General features: G+C 43.1%; 2 protein-coding genes across 5 annotated transcripts in view; both read left to right on the forward strand.

Annotated features, from left to right (window-relative positions):
* CBFB (core-binding factor subunit beta) overlaps nucleotides 1-9,165 on the forward strand; it is a 68,646-nt gene extending 59,481 nt beyond the window's left edge. For all 4 annotated transcript variants that reach the window (XM_047789730.1, XM_047789729.1, XM_047789732.1 and 1 more), the window contains one exon: nucleotides 6,920-9,165. In XM_047789730.1, the coding sequence (XP_047645686.1) occupies nucleotides 6,920-6,942 (23 nt within the window). In that variant the 3' untranslated portion in view covers nucleotides 6,943-9,165. The remainder of the gene's footprint in view (nucleotides 1-6,919) is intronic.
* Nucleotides 9,166-16,874: 7,709 nt separating this feature from the next.
* PHAF1 (phagosome assembly factor 1) overlaps nucleotides 16,875-24,804 on the forward strand; it is a 33,464-nt gene continuing 25,534 nt past the window's right edge. Inside the window, exons 1-2 of the mRNA XM_047790811.1 lie at nucleotides 16,875-16,995; nucleotides 24,068-24,150. Of these exons, the coding sequence (XP_047646767.1) occupies nucleotides 16,932-16,995; nucleotides 24,068-24,150 (147 nt within the window). The 5' untranslated portion in view covers nucleotides 16,875-16,931. The remainder of the gene's footprint in view (nucleotides 16,996-24,067; nucleotides 24,151-24,804) is intronic.

Consider the following 24,804-nt stretch of genomic DNA (forward strand, 5'->3'; position numbering starts at 1 on the left):
AGTTCCCATGGCCAGTGATCAAACGCAAACCAAAGCAGTGGCCTGAGCCACAGCAGTGGCAGTGCCAGATCCTTGAACCACTGAGCCACATGGGAACTCCAAGAACTATTTTAAAAAAATTTTTTATTATAGTGGATTTATAATGTTCTGTCAATTTCTGCTATACAGCAAAGTGACACAGTTATACATATATATACATTTTTTTCTGTTATTAACTTCCATCATGAACTATTTTTTTGATGTGCCTGTTAGACCAACTCTTGCAGTCTACTTATTTGACAGGTGTTTGTGATTGCTGACCTTATTTTTACTTTTTTTACTTTTTTTTATTTTTTATTTTTTGTCTTTTTCTAGGGTCTCATCCATGGCATATGGAGGTTCCCAGGCTAGGAGTCCAATTGGAGCTGAAGCTGCTGGCCTACGCCAGACCCAAGCCATGTCTGCAACCTACACCACAGCTCAGGGCAACGCCAGATCCTCAACCCACTGAGCAAGGCCAGGGATCAAACCCGCAACCTCATGGTTCCTAGTTGGACTTGTTAACTACTGAGCCACAACAGGAACTCCCTTTTTTTTTTTTGTCTTTTCTAGGGCCACAGCAGTGGCATATGGAGGTTCCCAGGCTAGGGGTCTAATCAGAGCTGTAGCCGCTGGCCAGAGCCACAGCCACAGCCACAGCAACACAAGAGCCAAGCTGTGTCGGGAACCCCTATTTTTGCTTTTTTTTTTAAACCTTTTTTTTTTTTAATTACTCAAATGAATTTATCACATCTGTAGTTGTATAATGATCATAACAATCTGATTTCACAGGATTTCCATCCCACAACCCAAGCACATCCCCCCACCTCCCACCTATTTTTACCTTTTTTAATAAGTTTGGAGAAAGTGCATTTCTTTCTTTTGTATTAGGACTTAAAACTTCTGTTTTGAGTTCCCGTTATGGCTTGTTGTGGTTAGCAAACCCGACTAGGATCCATGAGGGTGCGGGTTCGATCCCAGGCCTCGCTCAGTGGGTTAAGGATCCAGTGTTGCCGTAGCTGTGGTGCAGGTTGGCAGCTACAGCTCCAATCAGACCCCTAGCCTGGGAATTTCCATATGCCGTGGATGCGGCCCTTTAAAAAAAATTTTTTTTTCTACTTTGTGTCTCTCCGGCCTTGGCAATCAGGAGAAATAGCAGATGACTCAGGAGGTTGATATTAGTGCTAGTTTTAAGTTAAAGGTTCATCTTCGTCTTTTTAAGAGTTCTGAGTGTGTTCTCACTGCTACCAGCTAACTGTGAAACCCCAGGGGAATCATTTAACCTTCTTGGTCTTAGGCCTATCATCTATAACATGAGAGTTGAGCTAGACCTCTCTCTATAAAGTACTGTGCCTCTAAAATTCTGTTTTTCTGTGTTCTGACTTTTAGCCAAATGTCACACACAAAGTGATTTGCATGTTATCTGTACATAGTAAACCCTCAATAAGTTGGATCCATTTTTAATTATTAGGGCATTTTCTCATGAAGAGTTTTCTCTAATTTGATTATCTTGATAATAAAAGAATGGAAATGACCAAGTTTTATTCATTTTTATTTGGTATCCCTGCTGTTGGCTGCTTCTACACAGCCCTGACCAGTAGGGAAAGCTCCAGAGTCTGGTTGCTATTCTTTGTCTTTTCTTTTCTTTTCTTTTTTTTTTTTTGTCTTTTGTTGTTGTTGTTGTTGCTGCTATTTCTTGGGCCGCTCCCGCGGCATATGGAGGTTCCCAGGTCAGGGGGTCTAATGAGAGCTGCAGCCACCGGCCTACGCCAGAGCCACAGCAACGCGGGATCCGAGCCGCGTCTGCAACCTACACCACAGCTCACGGCAACGCCGGATCGTTAACCCACTGAGCAAGGGCAGGGACCGAACCCGCAACCTCATGGTTCCTAGTTGGATTCGTTAACCACTGCGCCACGACGGGAACTCCTCTTTTCATTTTTAATACATCCCATGACTGTCATCTATAAATTGGGTTTGCCATGTTTCTGGGTGACCGTATATTGAAAGAAAGAAAACAGGAACAACTGGTAGTGAGAGGTCTGTAGTAAAATGTCTAGATTAATTCTTTATGAATATTAAGAACAGACTTGTATTCTGAATAGGCTCGTGAATGTCTGCTTTATATTAAAACTCTTTTCTTAAACAACTGTTAATATGTTAAAACCAAGGGCCTATGTGGTTTAACTGGGGAAAAGAAAACTAGAAATTACAGACTTTATTATAATAATCAAATTCGCAGAGTTCCTTTGCCATCTAGTTTGTTAGTCATAGAAGAATTCCTTCTAAAACATCCAACCTCCATTAGGAAACTACTGCAGAAGAAAGCACTGCTAAGGCAGTCATCTAGCTGTTGAATTCCAGTCTTGTGGAAGCTATTTCACTGAACCTAAATCTGTTTCTGTCTCCTTCATATGACAGCCAATAAATCTTCCCTTCTAGCGTTAAATTTCCTCCCAGTCTCACAGCTCTCTCATCTCCCCATTTCTGCTGTCATTCATCCTCTGTCAGACTTCCCCTTATTTTTTTTATTTTTGATTCTCATTCATAGTGTCTTCCTTTACATCTTCCTCATTCCTTTTTTTTTTTTTTTCTTTTTAGAGCCGCACCCGTGGCTTATGGAGGTTCCCATGCTAGGGGTTGAATCAGAGCTGTAGCTGCTGGCCTATACCACAACCACAACGTGAAATCCAAACTGCATCTTCGAACTACACCACAGCTCACGGCAATGCTGGATCCTTAACCCACTGAGCGAAGTCAGGGATTGAACCCACGTCCTCATGGATACTAGTCAGGTTCGTTAACCGCTGAGCCATGATGGGAACTCCGTCCTCATTCCTTCTTTATAATATAAGTATAAACTAAAAAAATAAAAAAATAAATAAATAGTAAAACAACTTTTCTTTCCATAGCTTTTACTAAAAATATATTTTAAATAAATAAACCCATGAAAGCTTCAGCACAGCTGTGACCAGTAGGGAGAGCTCTAGCTGCTGATAACTGGTTTTTTTCACTCATTTGGAGTCATCCCTTTATTAAAATAATTTGAAAATTACTGTTATTTGAAGACAAAAGCTGAAATACCTTTTCACAAAGCGTTATTGGTAGGTTAGTAGTAATTCATAGGTATATAATTAGGATTGATTTTTTTCAGTGTTTCTTCATTGCTCAGCCCCTTTCTAACCTTCATTGACTGAAACCAGATGCTCATATCACCATCTCTGATTTTGCAGAATTGATCTGTCCTTACACTACATTTAGCATTGATTCTATATGGAACATAAATTGTTTTTCTGATGCATGTGCATTCCATAGCTCTTTCAGTCTGTACCCATGCAGCATAACATTAACCTAACTAGTTAATTGAAAGAAACGTGCTAAACTTTAGTCAGTGTGCAGTCTGCTAGTTAAAAAAAAAACTAAGGTTTGCTAGAGAAATATATCACAATTTATAAGAAAGATCACAGAAGTTAGTATTGGGTTTTATGTGACTTCTTTGAAAGTGGATCAGGCAGTATCATTTCTTTCTAAACAGCATAATCCTCTTAACAAATTATATAACTGGAGCTTCTTACTAACCCTGATTTTGTAATACAAGTGAATGTGTCTTGCTGACATGATTCTTTGAAGGTCAGGGATGCTCTTTCTTTAACAAATGTTTTAGATCTTAAGAACTGAAATCAGAACATTTCGGGAGTTCTCATCATGGCTAAGCAGAAACAAATATGATTAAGATCCCTGAGGACGCAGGTTTGATCCCTGGCATTGCTCAGTGGGTTAAGGATCTGGCATTGCTGAGAGCTGTGGTGTAGGTCACAGATGTGGCTTGGATCTGGTGTTGCTGTGGCCATGGTGCAGCTCCAATTGAACCCGCTGGGAACCTCCATGTGCCAAGGGTGTAGCCCTAAAAAGACAAAAAAAGAAGGAAGTCAGAACATTTCATTTTTGGTTAAATTTGTTTCCAGCATTGAGGTATATGGAATGGGTGGCTAACGGGGACCTATTGCATAGCCCAGAGAACTCTACCCAGTATTCTGTGATAATCTATGTAGGAAAAGAATCTGAAAAAGAATGGACATTTCCTTTTTTTTTTTTTAGGGCTGCACCCGCAGCATATGGAAGTTCCCAGGCTAGGGGTTGAATCAGAGCTGCAGCTGCCCGCTATAGCCACAGCAATTCGGGATCTGAGCTGCATCTGTGACCTAACACCACAGCTCATGGCAACACTGGATCCTTAACCCACTGAGTGAGTCCAGGGATAAACCTGCATCTTCATGGATCCTAGTCGGGATCGTTAACCACTGAGCCACAAAGGGAACTCTGAGAATGGATGTTTGTATATGTATAACTGAATCACTTTATTGTATGGCAGAAATTATCACAACCTTGTAAATCAATTATACTTCAATAAAACTTTAAAAAATGTAAAAAAAATGTTTCCAAAAACTGACAATGGACAATCATTTGGTGATAATAATACATGACTCGGAGTTCCTGTCGTGGCTCAGTGGTTAACAAATCCGACTAGGGACCATGAGGTTGCGGGTTCGATCCCTGGCCTTGCTCAGTGGGTTAAGGATCTGGCATTGCCCTGAGCTGTGGTGTAGATTGCAGACGCAGCTCAGATCCCGTGTGGCTGTGACTCTGGCGTAGGCCAGCAGCTACAGCTCCGATTAGACCCCTGGCCTGGGAACCTCCATATGCCACGGGAGTGGCCCTAGAAAAGGCGAAAAGACAAATAAATAAATAAAATTCTTAAAAAATAATAATACATGTCTCCATTTAACTGAAGACTGCACGGGTAATTGCAGTTGGTCCCAATTGTTGGCATATAACAGGTGGCTAAAACAAGATCCAGATGAAAGATGATGGTGGCTTGGACTGAGATGAGAGTGGCAGAGGTAGTCTTAGAAGTGGTCAGATCCAGCATATATTTAAATGTAGAGATGTCAGAATTTGCTTTTGGGTGTGAGAGAAAGAGATGTTATGGGTGACCTCAAGTTTTTTTGCCTAAACAACTCATAAAAGTCCTTTACCTAACATAGGAAAACTGTTGCTGAAGGAACCAGGTTCTGTATACAAACAGATGTTTGCTTGACTGACATTCGTAGTCACTAAAGAACACTTAGGGCAGATGTATTGGACTTTGTGAAAGAAACTGAAAGTAATTATGTGTGGGAGCACTGTATCAAAACTTATGTTAACAGAGTGTCATGCACAATATGTTCTTAGATATTCTCTATTAAATAATTTTCCATAAATAGTTTAAATAGAAATGTTTATTCTAAACCAAAACTTGAAATCCTCAGTATTTATAAATGTCAAGCCTCTTAGCTGTTAAGTGTTGTAAAGATACTTCTGTGTATATAAGTGCACCAAGGGCTCTAATATCATATTTCTGTTTTTGCTTTTGAAACAATACTTTATCCGTAGTATTTCTTAATTTTATTTCTTGAGGTAGAAATTTCTGGTTAAAAGCCATTTGGCAGGAGTTCCCGTCATGGCGCAGCGGAAACGAATCGGACTAGGAACGATGAGGCTGTGGGTTCGATCCCTGACCTTGCTCAGTGGGTTAAGGATCCAGCATTGCCGTGAGCTGTGGTGTAAGTCGCAGATGCGGCTCAGATCTGGCATTGCTGTGGCTGTGGTGTAGGCTGGAGGCTATAGCTCTGATTAGACCCCTAGCCTGGGAACCTCCGTATGCCACAGATGCAGCCCTAAAAGGAGAAAAAGACCAAAAAAAAAAAAAAAAAGCCATTTGGCAGAGGCACTTCTGTGAGAGATGAAATTCACTACTATATTTTTATATATAGTAGGCCATACACTATGTGTAAATCAGTTCCTATATTTGTAAAATAGATAAATAATAGCACCTATGTAATAGTTGGTTGGCAGAGGTTAAATTTGTTTGCCCATGGAATTGCTTAGGAAAAATTGTCCAGCCTATAGTTGATTGTCAATAAATGTCATCTATTATTAAAATAAAGGGAAGTGGGGAGTTCCCGTCGTGACGCAGTGGTTAACGAATCTGACTAGGAACAATGAGGTTGCGGGTTCGATCCCTGCCCTTGCTCAGTGGGTCAAGGTTCCGGTGTTGCCGTGAGCTGTGGTGTAGGTGGCAGACGCGGCTCGGATCCCGAGTTGCTGTGGCTCTGGCGTAGGCTGGCAGCTACAGCTCCGATTCGACCCCTAGCCCGGGAACCTCCATATGCCGCAGGAGTGGCCCAAGAAATGGCAAAAAGACAAAAAAAAAAAGGGGGGGGGGAGTGGGAAAGTTTGCTTCTAAGGTAATTGGGTGATGTGTTCAAGTAAAAAGCCCTTTAGTCCCAAAACTGTAAATGTAGATGTGTTGTTCTTTTATCCATAGTACATATTTTGATTATGCACTTTTGAATATAAAGAGGTTTTTCCTCTTGGGTTGTTTTTTTTGTTTTGTTTTGTTTTGTTTGTTTGTTTGCCATTTCTTGGGCCGCTCCCTCGGCATATGGAGGTTCCCAGGCTAGGGGTCGAATCAGAACTGTAGCCGCCCGGCCTATACCACAGCCACAGCAATGCGGGATCCGAGCCGCGTCTGCGACCCCCACACCACAGCTCATGGCAATGCTGGATCTTTAACCCATTGAGCAAGGGCAGAGATCGAATCTGCAACCTCATGGTTCCTAGCTGGATTTGTCAACCACTGAGCCACGACGGGAACTCCCTTCTTGGTTTTTAAGGAAACTTTAGCAAAATAGTTTATACATCATCTAAATTGTTCTTTTTTCCTGTTACATGTCAAAATATTGGCTGAAAATTTTTTTGGTTGAAAACTTTTCTTATATGCTACTGTATCTTTTATTTATCTAGCATTTTGATATTCAAAAACATATTTTGACCCCAAATTATGATTTTGTCATTACAGGCAAGAAGACAGCAAGACCCTAGTCCTGGTTCCAGTTTAGGTGGTGGTGATGACCTCAAACTTCGTTAATTAGTGGCACAGAAGATGTGCCCCCGCATCTTTACATATTCATTGTTTCTAGTCTGCAGAAATATTAAAAGACCAGAAACTGTGATAACTGGAGGTACTACAGTCTGTTTCTCAACCTTAGGCAGTAACAAGACATCACAAACTGCCATGGTTTTGCACTATGATATAATACCTGCATTTCTAATTTTGTATGCATGTAGCCAGTAATAATTTGAAATTTCTTTCTATGCAAGCTTACCTTGTTGGCGTTATTTTAGTGAGTTGAAAGTATCTACTTGTAAAGCTTTGTTTTTCCATTTTAATTTAAAAGTTCATGTTATTTTAAAACAAGTCAAGAAATTAAAATTTTTATCAGAGGGTTTTTTCCCCTAATCAGTTGCTCTTTTTTTGGTAATTTTAGATGTGTTGGTTATACAGCTTCATTTTAGATAAGCATTTTTGGTTTTTTGTTTTGTTTCCCACATTTCCTTTTGTGTTTTTATAGTCTATGGCATTTTTAAACTGCTGATGGTTTGCATTATTTACAAGCTTAAAAACCTAGTAGCATAGAACTGTCTGCCACAGCCTTCTAACACAAAGTTTACAGTCATCAAAGTTGCAGTATCCTTTTAAATGTTGATAATCAGCTCTTTTTCTTTCCTTTTTCAACATAAAAATTTTTAATTGGTATTAACTCTAGTCTGCCCCAGAACTGTTTTAGATTCTCTTCTGTAATCATGAGTTTGTGTGAAGATATTCTTCATAGACGATAATTAATATTCTACTGAAATGCCTAAAGAAGTCGCAGGCTGGCTTCTGTTTTATTCAGGGATTTTTTTTAAAAAGTCAATCAGAAAAGGGATACTGGAGCTTCTTCATGTATGAAACAGCATATTAAACTGGAGACAGTGATGAATCAGCTACAAAGGTAATATTGTATTAAAATCATGTTTAAGATAGCTGCTTTTTATGTGTATTTTATAATGCATGCTTTTGTAAAAACAATGCTGGCTGATGATAGTCTCAGAGAGAAAATGTTCATCTGTGCAGAAGATACATTTTCTTCCATTAATTATTCTGGAGAAAAATTCACAGGTGTTATATATGGTATTTTCCAAAAGGACTATTAATGGAACCTTTTGAGATGAATTAGTATAAGAATATTTTTTAAATAGGTTCACTGTCAAATTGATTGCAACTTTTTTTTTTCTTCAAATACAAGACTGGAAAAAAGTGCTAAGTCATTAGCATCTCCTTACAAATATTTTTCATGGTCACATTCATTAACTGTTACTGTATTTCTGAATTTTTGCAAAAATGTATTTTATCATAATAGAATGGAATTATTTTAAAGAGTTTGAAAAACTGACATAGTCAATTCAGAAAATGAACTGAGGTCTGAATAAGGTCATTGCATTTAAAACATATGTATACTTAAGGGAGGTGTGTGACTTTCATTGTATATAGGTCTTATAATTCATAAACATATCCTGTATCAGAATAAAAATGTGTGTTATATATTTGAAATCATGCATGGTAAGGAGTGTGTTTAAATTGTTATAAACAATAATGCATCATAAAAGACCATGCTGATCTTGTGTAACTAAGTACCATGAGTGAATCTGATTGGTATTTGATGTGGTGCAGCTCACATGTTTACACACTTGGTGCCCTAATTTCCCCTGAGGGAATCGCCTTTTAAGTGGTCCTTACAGTGGTGTTTTAAGGTTACTTTATCACAAAAGCTCCTTGTTTTTTGACTTCTGCACTTAAATTTTTTTTTTAATAACATGATGATGGTACATTTTTCTCTATTGCTTCTAGCTAAGGGTTTTCAGTCCACCAGTAACTAAGATCAAATGTTATTAAATGTTCATCTTACCATCCTTCTGTATATACTGAATTTTTCCTGTCATTTAGCACTGTGCTGCTTCCATCTGTCTTAATGCTGGCATTAAGATCATGAGCCCTTTTTCTCCAGTAGTGCAGGCTTTGAAGATTACTTTTATTAAGTTATTGATGCAATTTGATATTTTTCCATAATCTATATTTAAACAAAATTACATCATTGCATCATTTTTTCTAAATTCATCTCCTTTAAAACTTGCCTTAAGCTACCAAATTGCTTTTGCCACCATTAGCCATATTGTGTGTTTGTATGTTTAATTTACTTTCACAATAAACTTCTGTGTAGTGAACTTCTGGGTCTTGGCTCTTCATTAACATCCAACAATTTCTGTTTTAGTATTTGTTATGACATTCAAATTGATTTTGTTGTTTCTAAACTGTTCTTGCATCCTTTTTCTTTTAACCTTTAAAAAAAACCACCATCACCAACAGTGGCATCTAGTGGTCATTTCTGTTAATTCCAAAGAAAACTTTAATGTAAATAATCAGAAAGAATACTAAGTTCCTGATGTATTATTATAGTTTTTTTAAAAAATCTGGCTTGGAGTTCCTGTCGTGGCGCAGCTGTGAGCTGTAGCGTAGGTAGCACACGCGGCTCAGATCCCACGTTGCTTCGGCTGTAGTGTAGGCCAGCAGCTACAGCTCTGATTCAACCCCAACCTGGGAACCTCCATATGCCATGGGTGCGGCCCTAAAAAGCAAAAAAGAAAATAAATGAAAAATATAGCTTGATTTACCCATCCTATGAAATATGACTAGAGTAATGACCTTGGAGGGAAGGAATAATTGCAAAAACTAAACATCCAGATAATTGCCATCTTTCAAACTAGTCATTTTAGGAATATACACAGAATTTGTGCTGGTGTCATATTAGACACTCATGCCATAAGCCAGAGTATGAATTATCCATTGCTGCATGCATTGCCCCCTAAAGTTTAGCCACTTAAAACAGTAAACAGGAGTTCCTGTTGTGGCTCAGCGGAAATGAATCTGACTACTATCCTTGAAGATGCAGGTTCGATCCCAGGCCTCACTCAGTGGGTTAAGGATCTGGCATTGCCGTGAGCTGTGGTGTAGTGGCAGACATGGTTTGGATCTCATGTTACTGTGGCTGTGGTATAGGCCACCAGTTGTAGCTCCAATTCGACCCCTAGCCTGGGAAGCTCCATATGCCTAAAGACCAAAAAAAACAAAACAAAAGGCAAAAGGAAGAGTCAAATTGTCAACCTGGGCTATAGTCATCTCAAATCTCAAGGCTTAACTGTAGCTGAAGGATCTCCTACCAAGCCCACTCTTGTGGTCATTGACTGGCCTCAGTTTCTCATGGGCCTTTGGATGAAAGTCCTTGATTCCTTGCTCGCTATTGGGAATGGAGACCTGCTTCCTTGGCATGTACGTGTCTCCATTGAGCAGCTCATAGCTTGGTAGCTGGCTTTCCCCAGCAGGAGTGATCCAAGGAAAAGTGCATGACTGAAATAAAAGCTGCATCTTAATAACCTCATCTTGGGCTGCCATATTCTGTAAGAAGTGAGTCACTGGGTCAGGCCCATACTGAAAGGAGTATTAAGCTTCACCTCTTGAAGGTTGAAATGTTAGAGTTTGTGGACGTATTTTTAAAACCATCACAGCCATACTGCTGTGTTTATATACTTAACAGTATTTATAAAACTTTGGCATTTTGATCTCCCAAACATTCCTTAAAGGTAAGGTTTCAGTCATTTTCAGGCATACTTCAAGGTATGATTCCTTCTAGATAGCATCAATTCCCTTTCTTGCATCACCACCATATATACCTATATGGCATTTCAGAAATGTTCCAGGGGGAGTTCCCATCACGGCTCAGCAGAAATTAATCTGACTAGCATACATGACAATTTGGGTTTGATTCCTGGCCTTGCTCAGTGGGTTAAGGATCTGACGTTGCTGTGGCTGTGGTGTGGACCCGCAGCTGTAGCTCCACCTCAACCCCTAGCCTAGGAACCTCCGTGTGCTGCCCTAAAAAGACCAAAAAAAAAAAAAGATGTATCTCATTTACTAAATACCCATTAAGTGATCAAACTGGGCTGACAATCACTGGAACACTGCCAGCCATATGACAGAGTCAAGGAGATCGTGTAATGGGGCACTGACTTTTTAAACTGTCACCTGAAATTGACGCATGTGACTTCCATTTGCATGTGACCTAGCAGATCATAGGAACATACCTAACTTGACCTGGGCAGGGAATTGCTATTCTACTTTTTGCCCAGGAAAGAGAATATATTTGAATAGTTCTAAAGACCACCCTTTGAATTATTAAGTATTAAATTTTACTCTCCTTCCCACAACAAAACATATCTACCATGGGAGACAACCTGAGAGTCCCAGCTGATCAGGCATTGAGCTGAAATTCTGTGATATGTGGTTATCTGTCTTCCACACACCCAATATCCAGTGGTGAAGCAGGGACAGGAAACACTTCCATTCAGAAAAGGAAAGAATAGTCATTGGTCTTCTGTGAAATGACAATTATGAAATATCATTAGGCAGACCCTTTGAGGGCCCTCTACTCTGAGAGGGGAATGTTGGTAAAGCTGGAACTTTACCAATGGAACTCTCCGGTCCATTACTTTTCATGACCCATGATCCCATAGTTTGTGGGCTTTTTTTTTTTTTTTTTTTTTTAACCTTGACAAATACAGCCAATATTAACCATGGTACTGAGATCCTATTTTCCAAGCTCTTTACCTAGGGCTTCAAACTTTGTACATTCCTGTCTCGTAAACTACCACGTGACAGTTTTACCAGAGGATTGGCATCCTTCCAGCCACTTTCCTGTCTGAGTGACACTGCCATCCCCCCAGCTACCCAAAGCTGGAAACTTGTATTTTTATTCTTGATTCCTTTTCTCCTTTATCTTCTACAACCAATCTGTAGATCCTGCCGGTAGATTCCATCAATTCTCTTGTCAGTATTAGATTGTTTTGTTTTGTTTTTGGCTGTGCCCACAGCAGGCAGAAGTTCCCCTGCCATAGCAGTGACACCAGATCCTTAACCCACTGAGCCACAGGGAACTCCTAGATTTTTTTAAAAAAGTTTTAGTTATACACAAAACTTTTACTGTGACTCAGACTCTCTTATAAGTGCAGTCCTCCTAACAAACCTGTGAGGTTGTAGACATTTCACAAATGAGGAAACTAAGGCATGGAGAAGTTAGGTAACGCCCCAAGCACAAAACTATTAAATGGCAGGATTGGGATTCAGAGTCCCAGTCCATGTGCTTAGCCACTCAATATACTCTGACCCGAGGCTGTCCCTGCATATTTGACTTGGCCCGCCTTGATGACTACCTGTTTTCCCCAAATAGTCTCGTAAGTCCACCAACAGCCAGTCCAATATTTCTGAACACTCTTCACCCTCCGTTGGGGGAATAGCAGTTGCTGACATTCTTCTAAATTGTCCTACTCCCCTGAGGCAGCTCCTGCTTCTGCTCTGTGTACCGGGGCTCTGGCCTCCTCCCGAATCACATTCCCACAGCTGTCACTCCTACCCCTGACAAAAACCTGGGTGGCTCACACTTAAGTCAAAGATTTAGGATAGCACAATGAGCAAATATAACCATTTGTTGTTGACTGAAATGGTTCACAGAAACCTATCTGCCTATTATCCCAACAAGGAATTTCTTAGGGGCCTCCCCAACATTGTTCTTCCTCTTTCTTGGGTTTTCCAAACTGAAACAATGTTTTTCACTCCTGACAAAAAAATTAATCAGTTGATCTAAAAAAGAAGGAGAATATTTTATTTGAGCCAAATTGAGGATTATAATCCAGGAACCACATCTCAGGAAGCTCTGAGAACTGTTCCATTAGAGGTCAAAGCACAGTTACGTTTTTGAGACAGCACTGTACATTAAATGACATGTCAACAATTCAGGTTCCCATTGTGGCACAGCGGAAACAAATCTGACTAGGAACCATGAGATTTCGGGTTTGATCCCTGGCCTTGCTCAGCGTGTTAAGGATCAGGCGTTGCCGTGAGCTGTGGTGTAGGTCGCAGACACGGCTCGGATTCAGCGTTGCTGTGGCTCTGGCGTAGGCCGGTGGCTACAGCTCCGATTAGACCCCTAGCCTGGAAACGGCAACCTCCTTATGCTGTGGGAGCAGCCCTTTGGCAAAAAGACAAAAAAAAAAAAAAAAAAATTCAGGCATTCCCGTCATGGCTCAGAGGAAACAAATCTGACTGGCATCCATGAGGACCCGGGTTTGATCCCTGGCCTTGCTCAGTGGGTTACAGATCTGGCATTGCCATGAGCTGTGGTGTAGGTCTCAGAGGCAGCTCGGATCCCAAATTGCCGTGGCTGTGGCGAAGGCCAGCAGCTGCAGCTCCAATTCAACCCCTAGCCTGGGAACCTCCATGTACTGTGAGTGTGGCCCTAAAAAGACAAAAACAAAAACACAAAAAACAGTTCACATAATCCAGATCACGCATGCCGGGCAAGTAATGGATCATGGGCCATTGTGGCCCCTTAAAGATTAAAAATGAAGATTGTCTCAAGGAATTGTGACCCTTGATGAGGTTAAAAAGGAATGTTACCTCCTGAGGAGGTCTGGGTAATGCAGATGCACAACACACACTGAAAGGGGAGGGTGGAGACCAAAATTTTATGTTAAAAATTTCCTTTTCTTAACTTAAAATGTGAATTTTATTTCACCATCAACATTGTTATCCATAGTGTGTGGGTTTCTTGTTCCTCTCTCACACCCCTCTTTGTCCACCAGAAATAAATCCTTCCAAGTATTTTTTAAATAGGAGAACCATTAGTCTAATTGGATTTGGGTTCGATTCAGACATTACAAATTGACTAAAATTACACCCCACCAACCTTAGAAGTTTTTCTTTCCAGGTCTCCTTCCCAGCAATATCTAGGCCAGCTGCCCAACAACATATCTTTATGTATTGTTTGAGTGTAGGTTTCTTTCTTTTTTGGCCACAATGTGCAGTGGCTAGATGCAGAATCTCAGTTCTCAGACCAAGGATTGAACCCAGGCCACAGCAGTAAAAGTGTTGACTCCTAACCACTAGACCACCAGGGAACTCCCTCCTAGACACATTTTTTTTGTCTTTTTTTTGCTATTTCTTGGGCCGCTCCTGCAGCATATGGAGGTTCCCAGGCTAGGGGCTGAAGTGGAGCTGCAGCCACCGGCCTACGCCAGAGCCACAGCAACATGGGATCCAAGCCGCGTCTGCAACCTACACCACAGCTCACGGCAACGCCGGATCGTTAACCCACTGAGCAAGGGCAGGGACCGAACCCGCAACCTCATGGTTCCTAGTCGGATTCGTTAACCACTGCGCCAGGACAGGAACTCCTTTTTTTTTTTTAGTGGCCGCAACCAAGGCATATGTAAGTTCCCAGACTGGGAGGTGAATCCAAACCTAATTGTGACCTACACCACAGCTGTGGAAATGCTGCATCCTTCAACCCAATGTGCTGGGCTAGGGATCAAATTCACGCCTCTGCAGGGACCTGAGTTGATGTAGTCAGATTTTTTTTTTTTTTTTCCCTAAGGCTGCACCCACAGTATACAGAAGTTCCAGGCTAGGGGTCAAATTGGAGCTGCAGCCGCCAGCCTACACCACAGCCACAGCAACACCAGATCTGAGCTGCATCTGTGACCTACACCATAGTTCAGAGCAATACCAGATCCTTAACCCACTGAGTGAGGCTAGGGATAGAACCAAGTCCTAATAGATGCTAGTCGGGTTTGTTACTGCTGAGCCAGGGTGGGAACTCCCTGCAGACAGACTTTTAACCCACTGCACCACAGCAGAAACTCCTAAACACATCTTTAATACTTGCCATGTGTGGTAAGAAGTAAATGTCCCTGGCCCCCAGCCTCCTTCCCAGTATTAGGTATTATTGATAATTTTATGTTTATCTTTCAAGAAATGTTGTCCTTTTTTCAGTATGGCCACTTTTATTTCTGTTTTTACAGAAAAAAATGGGTCATAATACTACAATTTCGCACCTAGTTTTTTTCTTGTGGAGGTCATTCCACATCAGCATACAAGGGACATACCTTATCTTTTAAAAACTCATCCTGTTATATATATATCAGAGTTTAGTTGGTCACTTCCCTACTGATGGACATCTCAATGACTCAGTTCTATTAGTCTGGCAAAGGATGCTGCAATTGGACAACCTCCATGTTTGTTTTAATACAAGTAGCAGTGACTTCAAGGTATTTTGTGTGTGTGTGTGTTTTGTCTTTTTGTCTTTTCTAGGGCTGCACCCACAGCATATGGAGGTTCCCAGGCTAGGGGACTAATCGGAGCCATAGCCACCAGCCTACACCACAGCCACAGCAACACACAGGGTCCGAGCTGCATCTGTGACCTACACCACAGCTCAAGGCAATGCCAGATCTTTAACCCACTGAGCGAGGCCAAGGATCGAACCCACAACCTCATGGTTCCTAGTCGGATTCATTACTACTACTGCGCTACGATGGGAACTCCTGACTTCAAGTTTTGATAGAGCCTCCACATTCCACTCCTACTAGTTTAAGAATTTAGCTTGTCATTTTCTCCCCTACTAAAAACCTTCCTCCACAGGCAATGTAATGTTAAGAATTTGAGTTCTCGGGAGTTCCCATCGTGGCGCAGTGGTTAACGAATCCGACTAGGAACCATGAGGTTGCGGGTTTGGTCCCTGGCCTTGCTCAGTGGGTTAACGATCCGACGTTGCCGTGAGCTGTGGTGTAGGTTGCAGACGCGGCTCGGATCCCGCGTTGCTGTGGCTCTGGCGTAGGCCGGTGGCTACAGCTCCGATTGGACCCCTAGCCTGGGAACCTCCATATGCCGCGGGAGGGGCCCAAGAAATAGCAAAAAGACAAAACAACAACAACAACAACAAAACACACACACACACAAAAGAATTTGAGTTCTAAGGCCTAGAACCACGAGCCATTCACCTTCTCTGGGCGTCAATTTTTTTTTTTTTCCTGTAAAGTGAGATATAACCAATCTTAGTCTCAGGGCGGATGTGACAATCCAGACACTGCGTCCATGAAGAGTTGGCTCCAGAAGATGTCAGTATTAGAGTGCCCAGAGCCCGAGCTAAAAGCTTTTAAATGAGGAAACTGAGGCATAAAGACGACAAGATCTTTGATCAAGACCCCAGAGACAGCGACACAGCCGACTCTTGCTAAGTCTGAGCTTCAGCAGCCTCGGGATCCCAGCCCTGGGGCCTGCGCACAGCACGAAGTAGTCAGTCAGGACGTCCTCCCCTACCTAGACCTCTCCCCTAACTCCCCCCGCCCCTACACACGCACTTTGAGTACGACCCGAGACCCAGGGGCTGCAGCGAGGAGTCATTCCTGGCCAACTAGAGGTAGCTGCTGCCGGGGTCGGTCTTGGCCCCAACCGGGAGAGGCAGGGCGCTTGCGGGCCTTGTGCTTTGAGACTCCGTGTCCTCACTCCCCGGTGGGCCTCAGAGGGTGCGCCCCCATAACTCGCCTTTTGAGCCCAGTGAATGTGGTTGAGACGTACGCGTAGACGGCAGACGGGTGCTATATAGCCGTGTTACATGTGTGTTGCCCGGTTCACACATCTTCGTGTGGAACGTGTGCGATGTGGTGTACAGATGTGGGGGTTCAGGGAGTACGATGCTCCTGGTTCCAAGAGAGCCCGCACTTCCGTATGGTACCGTAAGGCATCTATTACAGCCGCCTATCCGGAGTTTGCGCGTGCGTGACTCCGCCTTGGTCCCGCTCTAGCCGTGGAAATCCCGCCTTCGCCCCGCCTCCGCCACACTTTACGGCCCAGCACGCCACTTTTTGCCGCAGACGCTCCAGCTCCCGCTGCCGCTGCTGCCCCAAGCCGCCGCGGCTGCTGCCGGTGAGGTGAGGTGTGGTGAGGTCAGGTGAAGTTTGTGGGGCTGGTAGCGCTGGCGACTCGGTGGGAGGCGGCGAGCAGGGCCAGGGGGCGCGGTGGGTCACCCGCTACTTTGTCTCTTCAGCTCCGCTGCCATCTGCGCTACGGCAGGGAGGCCGCCTTGGCCCGGCGAGCCGAACCAATGCTGGATTTGGAGGTGGTACCCGAACGCTCTCTGGGGAACGAGCAATGGGAATTCGCGCTGGGTGAGTGGGATCCTCTCTCACGACCCTACTCGCCGATCCTTCCTTCCTTCTTGGCCCTTCCCACCTCTGGCCTCCGCCCCTTACCCTCCTGCGCCCACGGCTCCTCAGCTCTTTGGGCTCCGGGCACTAGACACCCTCTCCTATAGTCCCGACCCAGTAGCCTATCGCACAGCCGGGCCTTGAAGTCCCTTTCTTCGTTCCTCCGCAGGCCTCTCGAGGGGGCAGTGCTACAGTAATAATAACAACAATAATGGCTGACACACCCCAAACACTAAACTCAAGGCCAGGCCCTGCTCTCTGGTGTCTAATTATCTCAAGTATGCCTCCGGGGACTTGATGGTAGCTACTATTGTTATTACTATCCTCACTTTGTGGACCAATAGCTTAGGAGTGACTGACACCGCCACTGTAGTCTGTCTCTTTGCTTTTCTGGGCTGTTGATTGCCTCTCCGGAAGGAGAAACCTAGGCACCTTTACTATCATCAGATGTTGGGGATCTGGTCAAGAGAGTTGAGGAGAGTTTGTGTGCGTTAAAGGAACTTTTGTCTAGTTTCCTTCTTGTTTTTAATGTGGTCAATATGTTGTGTAATCCTAAACCTAATCCTTAGTGGACAGAGTTAAAAGTTGAATGAGACAGGAGTTTGGGGAAAGTAACATTTAGTTTGTGGGGAATGCAGTTTGGACATTTTGTGGGTTTGGGCCCATTTTTCCCTATCCTTAATGTCACCACTTTAACGTGTACAAGTATTGCATTCGGTAACCCCAGAGTGTGTTTACTTTTATTTTCCCGCACTAGGGAAAGGGGGTGGAGAGCAGGTGTCTGTGCTGTTTGTACAGGCTTGAACTTTTGTCACACTAATTATGGCTACTGGACTGAGTCAGCTGCTCCATTGGGCTATAGCTTATCCTTGAATCTGGAAGACTTATATTTATGGAGATAGAGTAGGTGAGAAACTGCAGAACAGATGTGCTGATAGGACTCTGCCGGTGCTCTGTGTCTCCATGAACTGAACAAGCCTCCTCTGGGTTGTGGGAGCTGATTTGGTTTATTGAGAATTTTCAGCTAACTTCTCTCAAAACTTATACCTCTCCTCAGAGTTCTTCACAGAATTTTAGCTGGTAGGAAATACTCCAGCTTCTTGTGAAGCACCAAGAACTTGATTGGGAAGCTAGTGATAGCTTAGTTTCCAAGCCCATTTGTTATGCTGATGCTGTTTGGCTTCTAGGTGGGAAGGAACCTTCCCTAACCTCAGCTTTGGCTCATACTAGGGTTTCACAGGGCAGAGTGAAAACCACAGCCATCGCTTCAAACTATGCTTGATGGTGCAACTAGGTTGTAGATCTCTGTGGTACAGTCTTGGTCACAGGTAATGATTAGAATGGAATTCCCTGGTGGCTCAGCTAGTGAAGAATCCAGGGTTGTCACTGCTGCAGTTTGGGTTGCACCTATGATGCAGGTTCAGTCCCTGATCCATGAACTTCCATGTGCCATGGACACAGCCCCAAAAAAAGTAATGATTTTAGGGTATCATTTGAGATTTCAAAAAATTGGGTGGGAGAATAAGACTTGATACACTAACCCCTACTCCTAACTTTGCCAGTTTCTAGTAACCAATGGTTTGGGTAGTTCCTTCAAACTGCCTAGAGAGCAACCACAAACAGTAAAAAGAGCACTTCTTTACCCTGGGTTCAGAATTAAACTTTGAGGGAAAGCTCATAGAGGGTACCTGCAATTTGGTGATTACTTTGTGTGTCTTAAAAATTACATCTGCCCAGAGTTCCCATCATGGTGCAGTGGTTAACAAATCTGATTGGGAACCATGAGGTTGTGGGTTCTATTCCTGGCCTTGCTCAGTGGGTTAAGGATCCAGCATTGCCATGAACTGTGGTGTAGGTTGCAGACCCGGCTTGGATCTCGAGTGGCTGTGGCTCTGGCATAGGCCTGCGGCTACAGCTCCGATTAGACCCCCTAGCCTGGGAACCTCCATATGCCGAGGGAGCGGCCCGAGAAAAGCCAAAAAGCAAAAAAAAAAAATTACGTCTGCCTTAGGTTACATTTTTAGGCTTAAGTCACCCCAACCCTGTAAGGTAACTTCTGTTTGCCAGATAAGGAACAGGCTCAGAAAGGTAGGTTAAAAAGTAGCTGAACAGGAGAGTTCCCGTCGTGGCTCAGTGGTTAACAAATCCGACTAGGAACCATGAGGTTGCGGGTTTGATCTCTGGCCTTGCTCAGTGGGTTAAGGATCCAGTGTTGCCGTGAGCTGTGGTGTAGGTTGCAGACTCGGCTCGGATCCTGAGTTGCTGTGGCTCTGGCGTAGGCCAGTGGCTATAGCTCTGATTAGACCCCTAGCCTGGGTACCTCCATATGCTGCGGGAGCGGCCCTAGAAAAGGCAAAAAGACAAAAAAAAAAATTAAAGAGTAGCTGAACAGGGACTTCCTGCTTCCCACTCTTGTGCCTTTTGCGGATGGGCTCAGCTTTGTCTCCAGACTTCTTTTCAGAATCTATGCAAATGCAGGTGTATCTAGCCCTTGCTATTATCTGCCTGGCATCACAATGCATCCAGATTTTTGGCTGCCTTCCTAGCCTTTATGTACTGTTGGGAGATTGGGGGAATGCCGACAACACAGGGACAGGAAAACCTAGACAGAGAGGAATCTTTGAGGGTGCCACTCATGGCTTGACCAGTGGTAAAGTAAAGGCAGTGCAGACTTGAAATGTTTTCAGTGAGACCTGCAGAATGTATCGAGACATCTTTTAATGTGTTTTTAAATTAATCTTGAAAATGCCCAAGCAGGGTAGATTTAAAGGGTCACTGAAGAATAGCCGCCTTCTCTAAGATTACCTTGTTCAGAGAGACTGAGGGCTTATTCTATTGAAGACTCATTCTGTGAACTCTGATTATAATCATTGAAAGTTGAGTAAGAAGTGGTCGTATGCCCTGAAGAGCTTAGTTGAATGGGAGGGAAGGATTACAGAAATAGTTCATTTTATTAAAATGAGGTGGAGGTTGTATAGGGTGCTATGGAAGGGGAAAAGGGACCTCACCTGGGAATTCAGGGAAGGCTTCCTTTCAATCTGCAGAAGTCAGCACCAATCCTGGAGCCAGTGAGCACCAGGGAGGCCTATCAAAAGTCTACTGACAAAAGTTTTCATCTATACTTCCATAGACATAAATCTTCCAGTCAGCTTTTTTAAAAAAGGGGGGGGGGAGAAAGGATAGATGGCGTATGTGGGGAGCTATAAGTAATTTGGTATTGTAATTAGTGGAAAAAGAAAAAGTACTAGTGGAAAAAGATCAGTTCCCCAGATTCCCTGTTCTTTTTGGTAGTTAGTTGCCTGGGATGCTATAAAAGAGTTGCTATGTTATATGGAAAAAAAGGATGTCTGTTAGTAAAATGGGCCTGGGTTTAGGAAGAAAGTTTGGAGACTAGATTTGGAGAGGTAAGGAAGAGGAATCTAGGGGTTTCTTGATTCAGTCATGAGTGACTGTGGATGTTAGAGATACTGAGATCCAGAATACAGAGGAAAAGCCAAAATACCACCTTTCATCTGTCAACTTTTTTTTGCCTTTTGATATATACAGAAAACACATAAGAGTCAGAAACTAGGTTGAGTGAATGAGGAATGGCAGAAGGAAATACTGCCTATCATACTTGGGAAAGTTGGAAGAATAGCAGGAGAGAATGGTATTAGTAGAGACAGGATGACACTTCTCAGAGGGGGAGAGTGGTCACCAGGGCCTCTACAATCTATATATTGTACTTAACTGCTTTGTTTTACTCATTCAGAGTCACCAAATACAGAGAGCCACTATTTTGCCAGGCGTGGTGAGTGAGCGTTGGGGGATAAAGCCTAAGACAGACACTGTCTCTATCCGTAGGATAGGAGAGATTCTTCCAAATAAATGGGGTAGGAAGCTTCATTAAATAAGGCAGCCAGGGCAGTGAAGTCTGAGCCAAGACCTGAAGAGAGAGAAGAACCAGCTATGGGAAGAACGTTTCAACAGAGTCAAGAGTTAGTGCAAAAGCCTAAGGTGGGAAGGAGCTTGATCGATGTGTGTTAGGAACAAAGGGAGGCGTGGAGAGGAGTGGAAAGGAAAGTGGAGGTGGACATGGTCCAGAGTATCCATAGCTTTTAGGTAACAGCGTGCTCTTTGGATCAGGTAGGACAGTGCTCTGGTTTCTTTGCAGTATACATGGTTGGTTCCCTTTCCAGGCCTTTGTAATCTTTCTTCCTTTACCAGCAGCTGTGTATGTGACCGTTGGTCATCAGTGGCTGCTTTGTCTCCTCTAGGTGAGTTACTCCCTGGATGGCTCAGGACCCAAATAGTCCAAGGCCAGGAATTTGATGTGGTTAGGTGGGAAAGAACCCTCTCTCAACAAACTCGTTTGTGCCATGTGGCCTCCTTTTTCTCAGCACCTGAGATTATTTGTCCCCCCCACTTCCCCTGGTAGATGCTTGCCCACTCCCTCTGAGAGAGACAAGAATAAATACGCCTCCGTTTTAGGAATGGCAAAGCGAGTGATGCCTCAACTTGTTCACATTCTCAACCAGCACTTACTAAGTCTCCACTATGTGCCAGGCCCTATGCTGTAGAAGGCTGAGAAGTTCCTTAAGGTCTGGTTGCCTCTAGTTTTCTTCAAACTGTGGACTGGACCATTGTTTTTGTTTTTGTGTGTTTGCTTGTTTTGTCTTTTTGTCTTTTCAGGACTGCACCGTGGCACATTTAAGTTCCCAGGCTGGGGATCAAATTGGAGCTGTAGATACCAGCCTATTCCAGAGCCACAGCAATGCGGAATCCAAGCTTCGTCTGTGACCTACATCACAGCTCACGGCAACGCCAGATCCTTAATCCACTGAGCGAGGCCAGGAATCGAACCAAGTCCTCATGGATGCTAGTTGGGTTCACTAACCGCTGAGCCATGACGGGAGCTCCTGTTTGTTTGCTTTTTAGCACCACACCCTCATATGAAAGTTCCCAGGCTAAGGGCCGAATTGGAGCTACACCTGCCAGCCTATGCCACAATCAGAGCAACACCAGATGTGAGCTGTATCTGGGACCTACACCACAGCTCATGGCAAAGCTGGATCATTAACCTACTGAGTGAGGCCAGGGATCAAACTCTAGTCCTCATGGATACTAGTTGGATCCTTTACTGCTGAGCCACGGCAGGAACTCCCATAGACTAGACCACTGAAAGAAGGCAGGATTAGATCATTGTTTAAATGTGGATAGGCCACACATTTTTTTAACCTGATTCGTTGTATGTAAGCTCTTTTCTGTATATCTTGAATCAGAGGTAAGTTGATCTTGAATGAGAGCCACCGTGCTGCCTCAAGGTCATATGATGGTACCTTTTTCTCTCATTACATGTCCCACAATCCTTCAGTCCCACTAAATAAATATTCAACAGCCACTGTGTGGTCAGCCCAGTGCTGGGGATCCAGAGTGGTGAATAATACAGACACACTGTCCTTGTATTCATGAAGCTATAAGTCTTTGTTTTGGATTCTCTCTGTGAGATTCTGCTTGTTTGAAATATAATGGACTCTGTGAAAACATACTCTTTGCTGTTTCCCATTAGTTCCTGGAATCTTAGAGATGTTATTGGAATTTGGGTTCCTTAAACTGGGAGCATATGTAAATTTGTTTATAATGGGCCATGAGTTCAAAAATCAAGTGTTAAGGGTGTTCCTGCTATGCCACAGTGGGTTAAGAATCCGACAGCAGTGGTTTGGGTTGCTGCAGAGGTGCAGGTTCAATCCCCAGCCCAGCACAGTGGGTTAAGGGTCCAGCATTGCTATAGCTGTGGCATAGGTCACAGCAGTGGCTAGGATTCAGTCCCTGGCCTGGGAACTTCCATATCCTGCAGGTGCCAGGGGAAAAAAAAAAAAGCAAGTGTTAAGATTTAGAGAATGAGGGAGTTCCCGTTGTGTCTCAGCTGGTAATGAACCTGACTAGTATCCATGAGGATGCGGGTTCGATCCCTGGCCTCACTTAGTGGCTTAAGAATCTGGCATTGTCATGAGCTGTGGTGCAGGTCGAAGATATTGCTCAGATCCCTAATTGCTGTGGTTGTGGTGTAGGCTGGCAGCTGCAGCTCTGATTCAATCCCTAGCCTGGGAACTTCCATTAGGGTGCAGCCCTAAAAAGACCAAAAAAAAAAAAAGAAGAAGAAGAAAAATGACGGCATCTACTTTGTTGGCCCCAAAAAAAACAGAGATTACAAATACTTAAAAAAAAAAAAAAAAGATTTAGAGGATGTGAGTTCCTACTGTGGCTCAGAGGGTTAAGAACCCGATAGTATCCATGAGGATAAGGGTTAGATCCCTGGCCTTGCTTAGTGGGTTAAGGGTCCTGCGTTGCCACAAGCTGCAGCATAGGTTGTAGACGCACCTCAGATCTGGCATTAGTGTGGCTATGGTGTAGGCCAGCAGTTGCATCTCTTGATTCAACCCCTAGCCTGGGAACTTCCATATGCTGCAGGTAAAACCCTAAAAAGAAAAAAAGGAAGATTTAGAAGATGTTTGTAGGTTGATAAGTGAGAATCCAGTGAAATCCTTCATAAAACAAGTTATGAAGACTGTGACTTTTCACTTTTTAAATGAGCCCTTACAAATCATGTGCTCCTGCCAACTCTTCATTTGCTAGATGAGAAGGCAGATAACAGAAAGGAGGAGAGAAGGAAACCGGCCATAGGTTATATGTAATCATAGCAGAGAATCAGAACCTTAGTCTCCAGAGTCATGTATTTCTCACTGTGTTCTTTGGTTCCTTGCTTTGTCCAGGCTTCTTGCTCTCCTGAGATCAGCAGAGAAGTGCCCATTTCCAAGAAGCCTTTATTTACTCCCTCCACTTATACAATCTGACTATTCCCTTAGTGCTTGCTGCTAACTTTATTCTAGCTCTTACTATTTATTAAACTTTTATTTACTCAATATATCTATAAACCTTAGTGGCCCCCACTCCCACCCCAGGCTTTACTGCAGGCACTGATGTCTCATAGAGTGATAGACATCAGTAAGTGGATAGCCTAGGTAACCACATAGGTGTCCTTGCTTTATTTCAGGAATGCCTCTGGCTCAGGCAGTAGCCATTCTTCAGAAGCACTGTCGCATCATAAAAAATGTCCAGGTTCTCTACAGTGAACAGGTGAGTGGTAGCTGGTTTGTTTATTGAAATAGCATCCCTAATCAGTGAGTCACCTCTAGGGGTTGATGCTCTGGAGATACTGACCGGCAGGAATTCCTGGGTCACTGTATTTGAATGGGATAATATTCAACAGTAGTCAGTTACCAAGTACATTTTCTTTGATTATGAAACATGTGTCATTTTGATAATCTAGTGCTGCCACGTTTGAAAGATCAGTAATAACTTATTTTTTTATTGTGTTTGACTTACCTATAAGCCCTTAAATGGATTTTTCAGTGGGAGGTCACCTCAAGGATTGTCTGGTCTTCTAGGGTGATTGCTTCCACTTTCATGTTTGAATTAGTCTTTTCTGCTTTGTTGGCTGCTTTGGTTTTGTCCACTGTTGAATAGCAGATTTCTAGCTTGTGGAGCATCCCAGACTTGAAAAAAAAGCAGGTATAGTTAACCCCTTTAGTGAGAGTGATCTGATCTGATATATAGAAATTGCAAAACATTGGCTCCAAATTAATGGACATATTTTACTCTTTTTTTTTTTTTGGTCTGATTTATGATGGTCTCTATTAAATATTGTGCCAAGAATTAACCCCTGTAGTATAATGTTGCTTGTACCTACATAGACCTTTTCAGTTTCCAGAAAGAGTATTTTAGGTTAAC

This window comes from Phacochoerus africanus, chromosome 8 (assembly GCF_016906955.1).
Source record: "Phacochoerus africanus isolate WHEZ1 chromosome 8, ROS_Pafr_v1, whole genome shotgun sequence".
Classification (NCBI taxonomy): domain Eukaryota; kingdom Metazoa; phylum Chordata; class Mammalia; order Artiodactyla; family Suidae; genus Phacochoerus; species Phacochoerus africanus.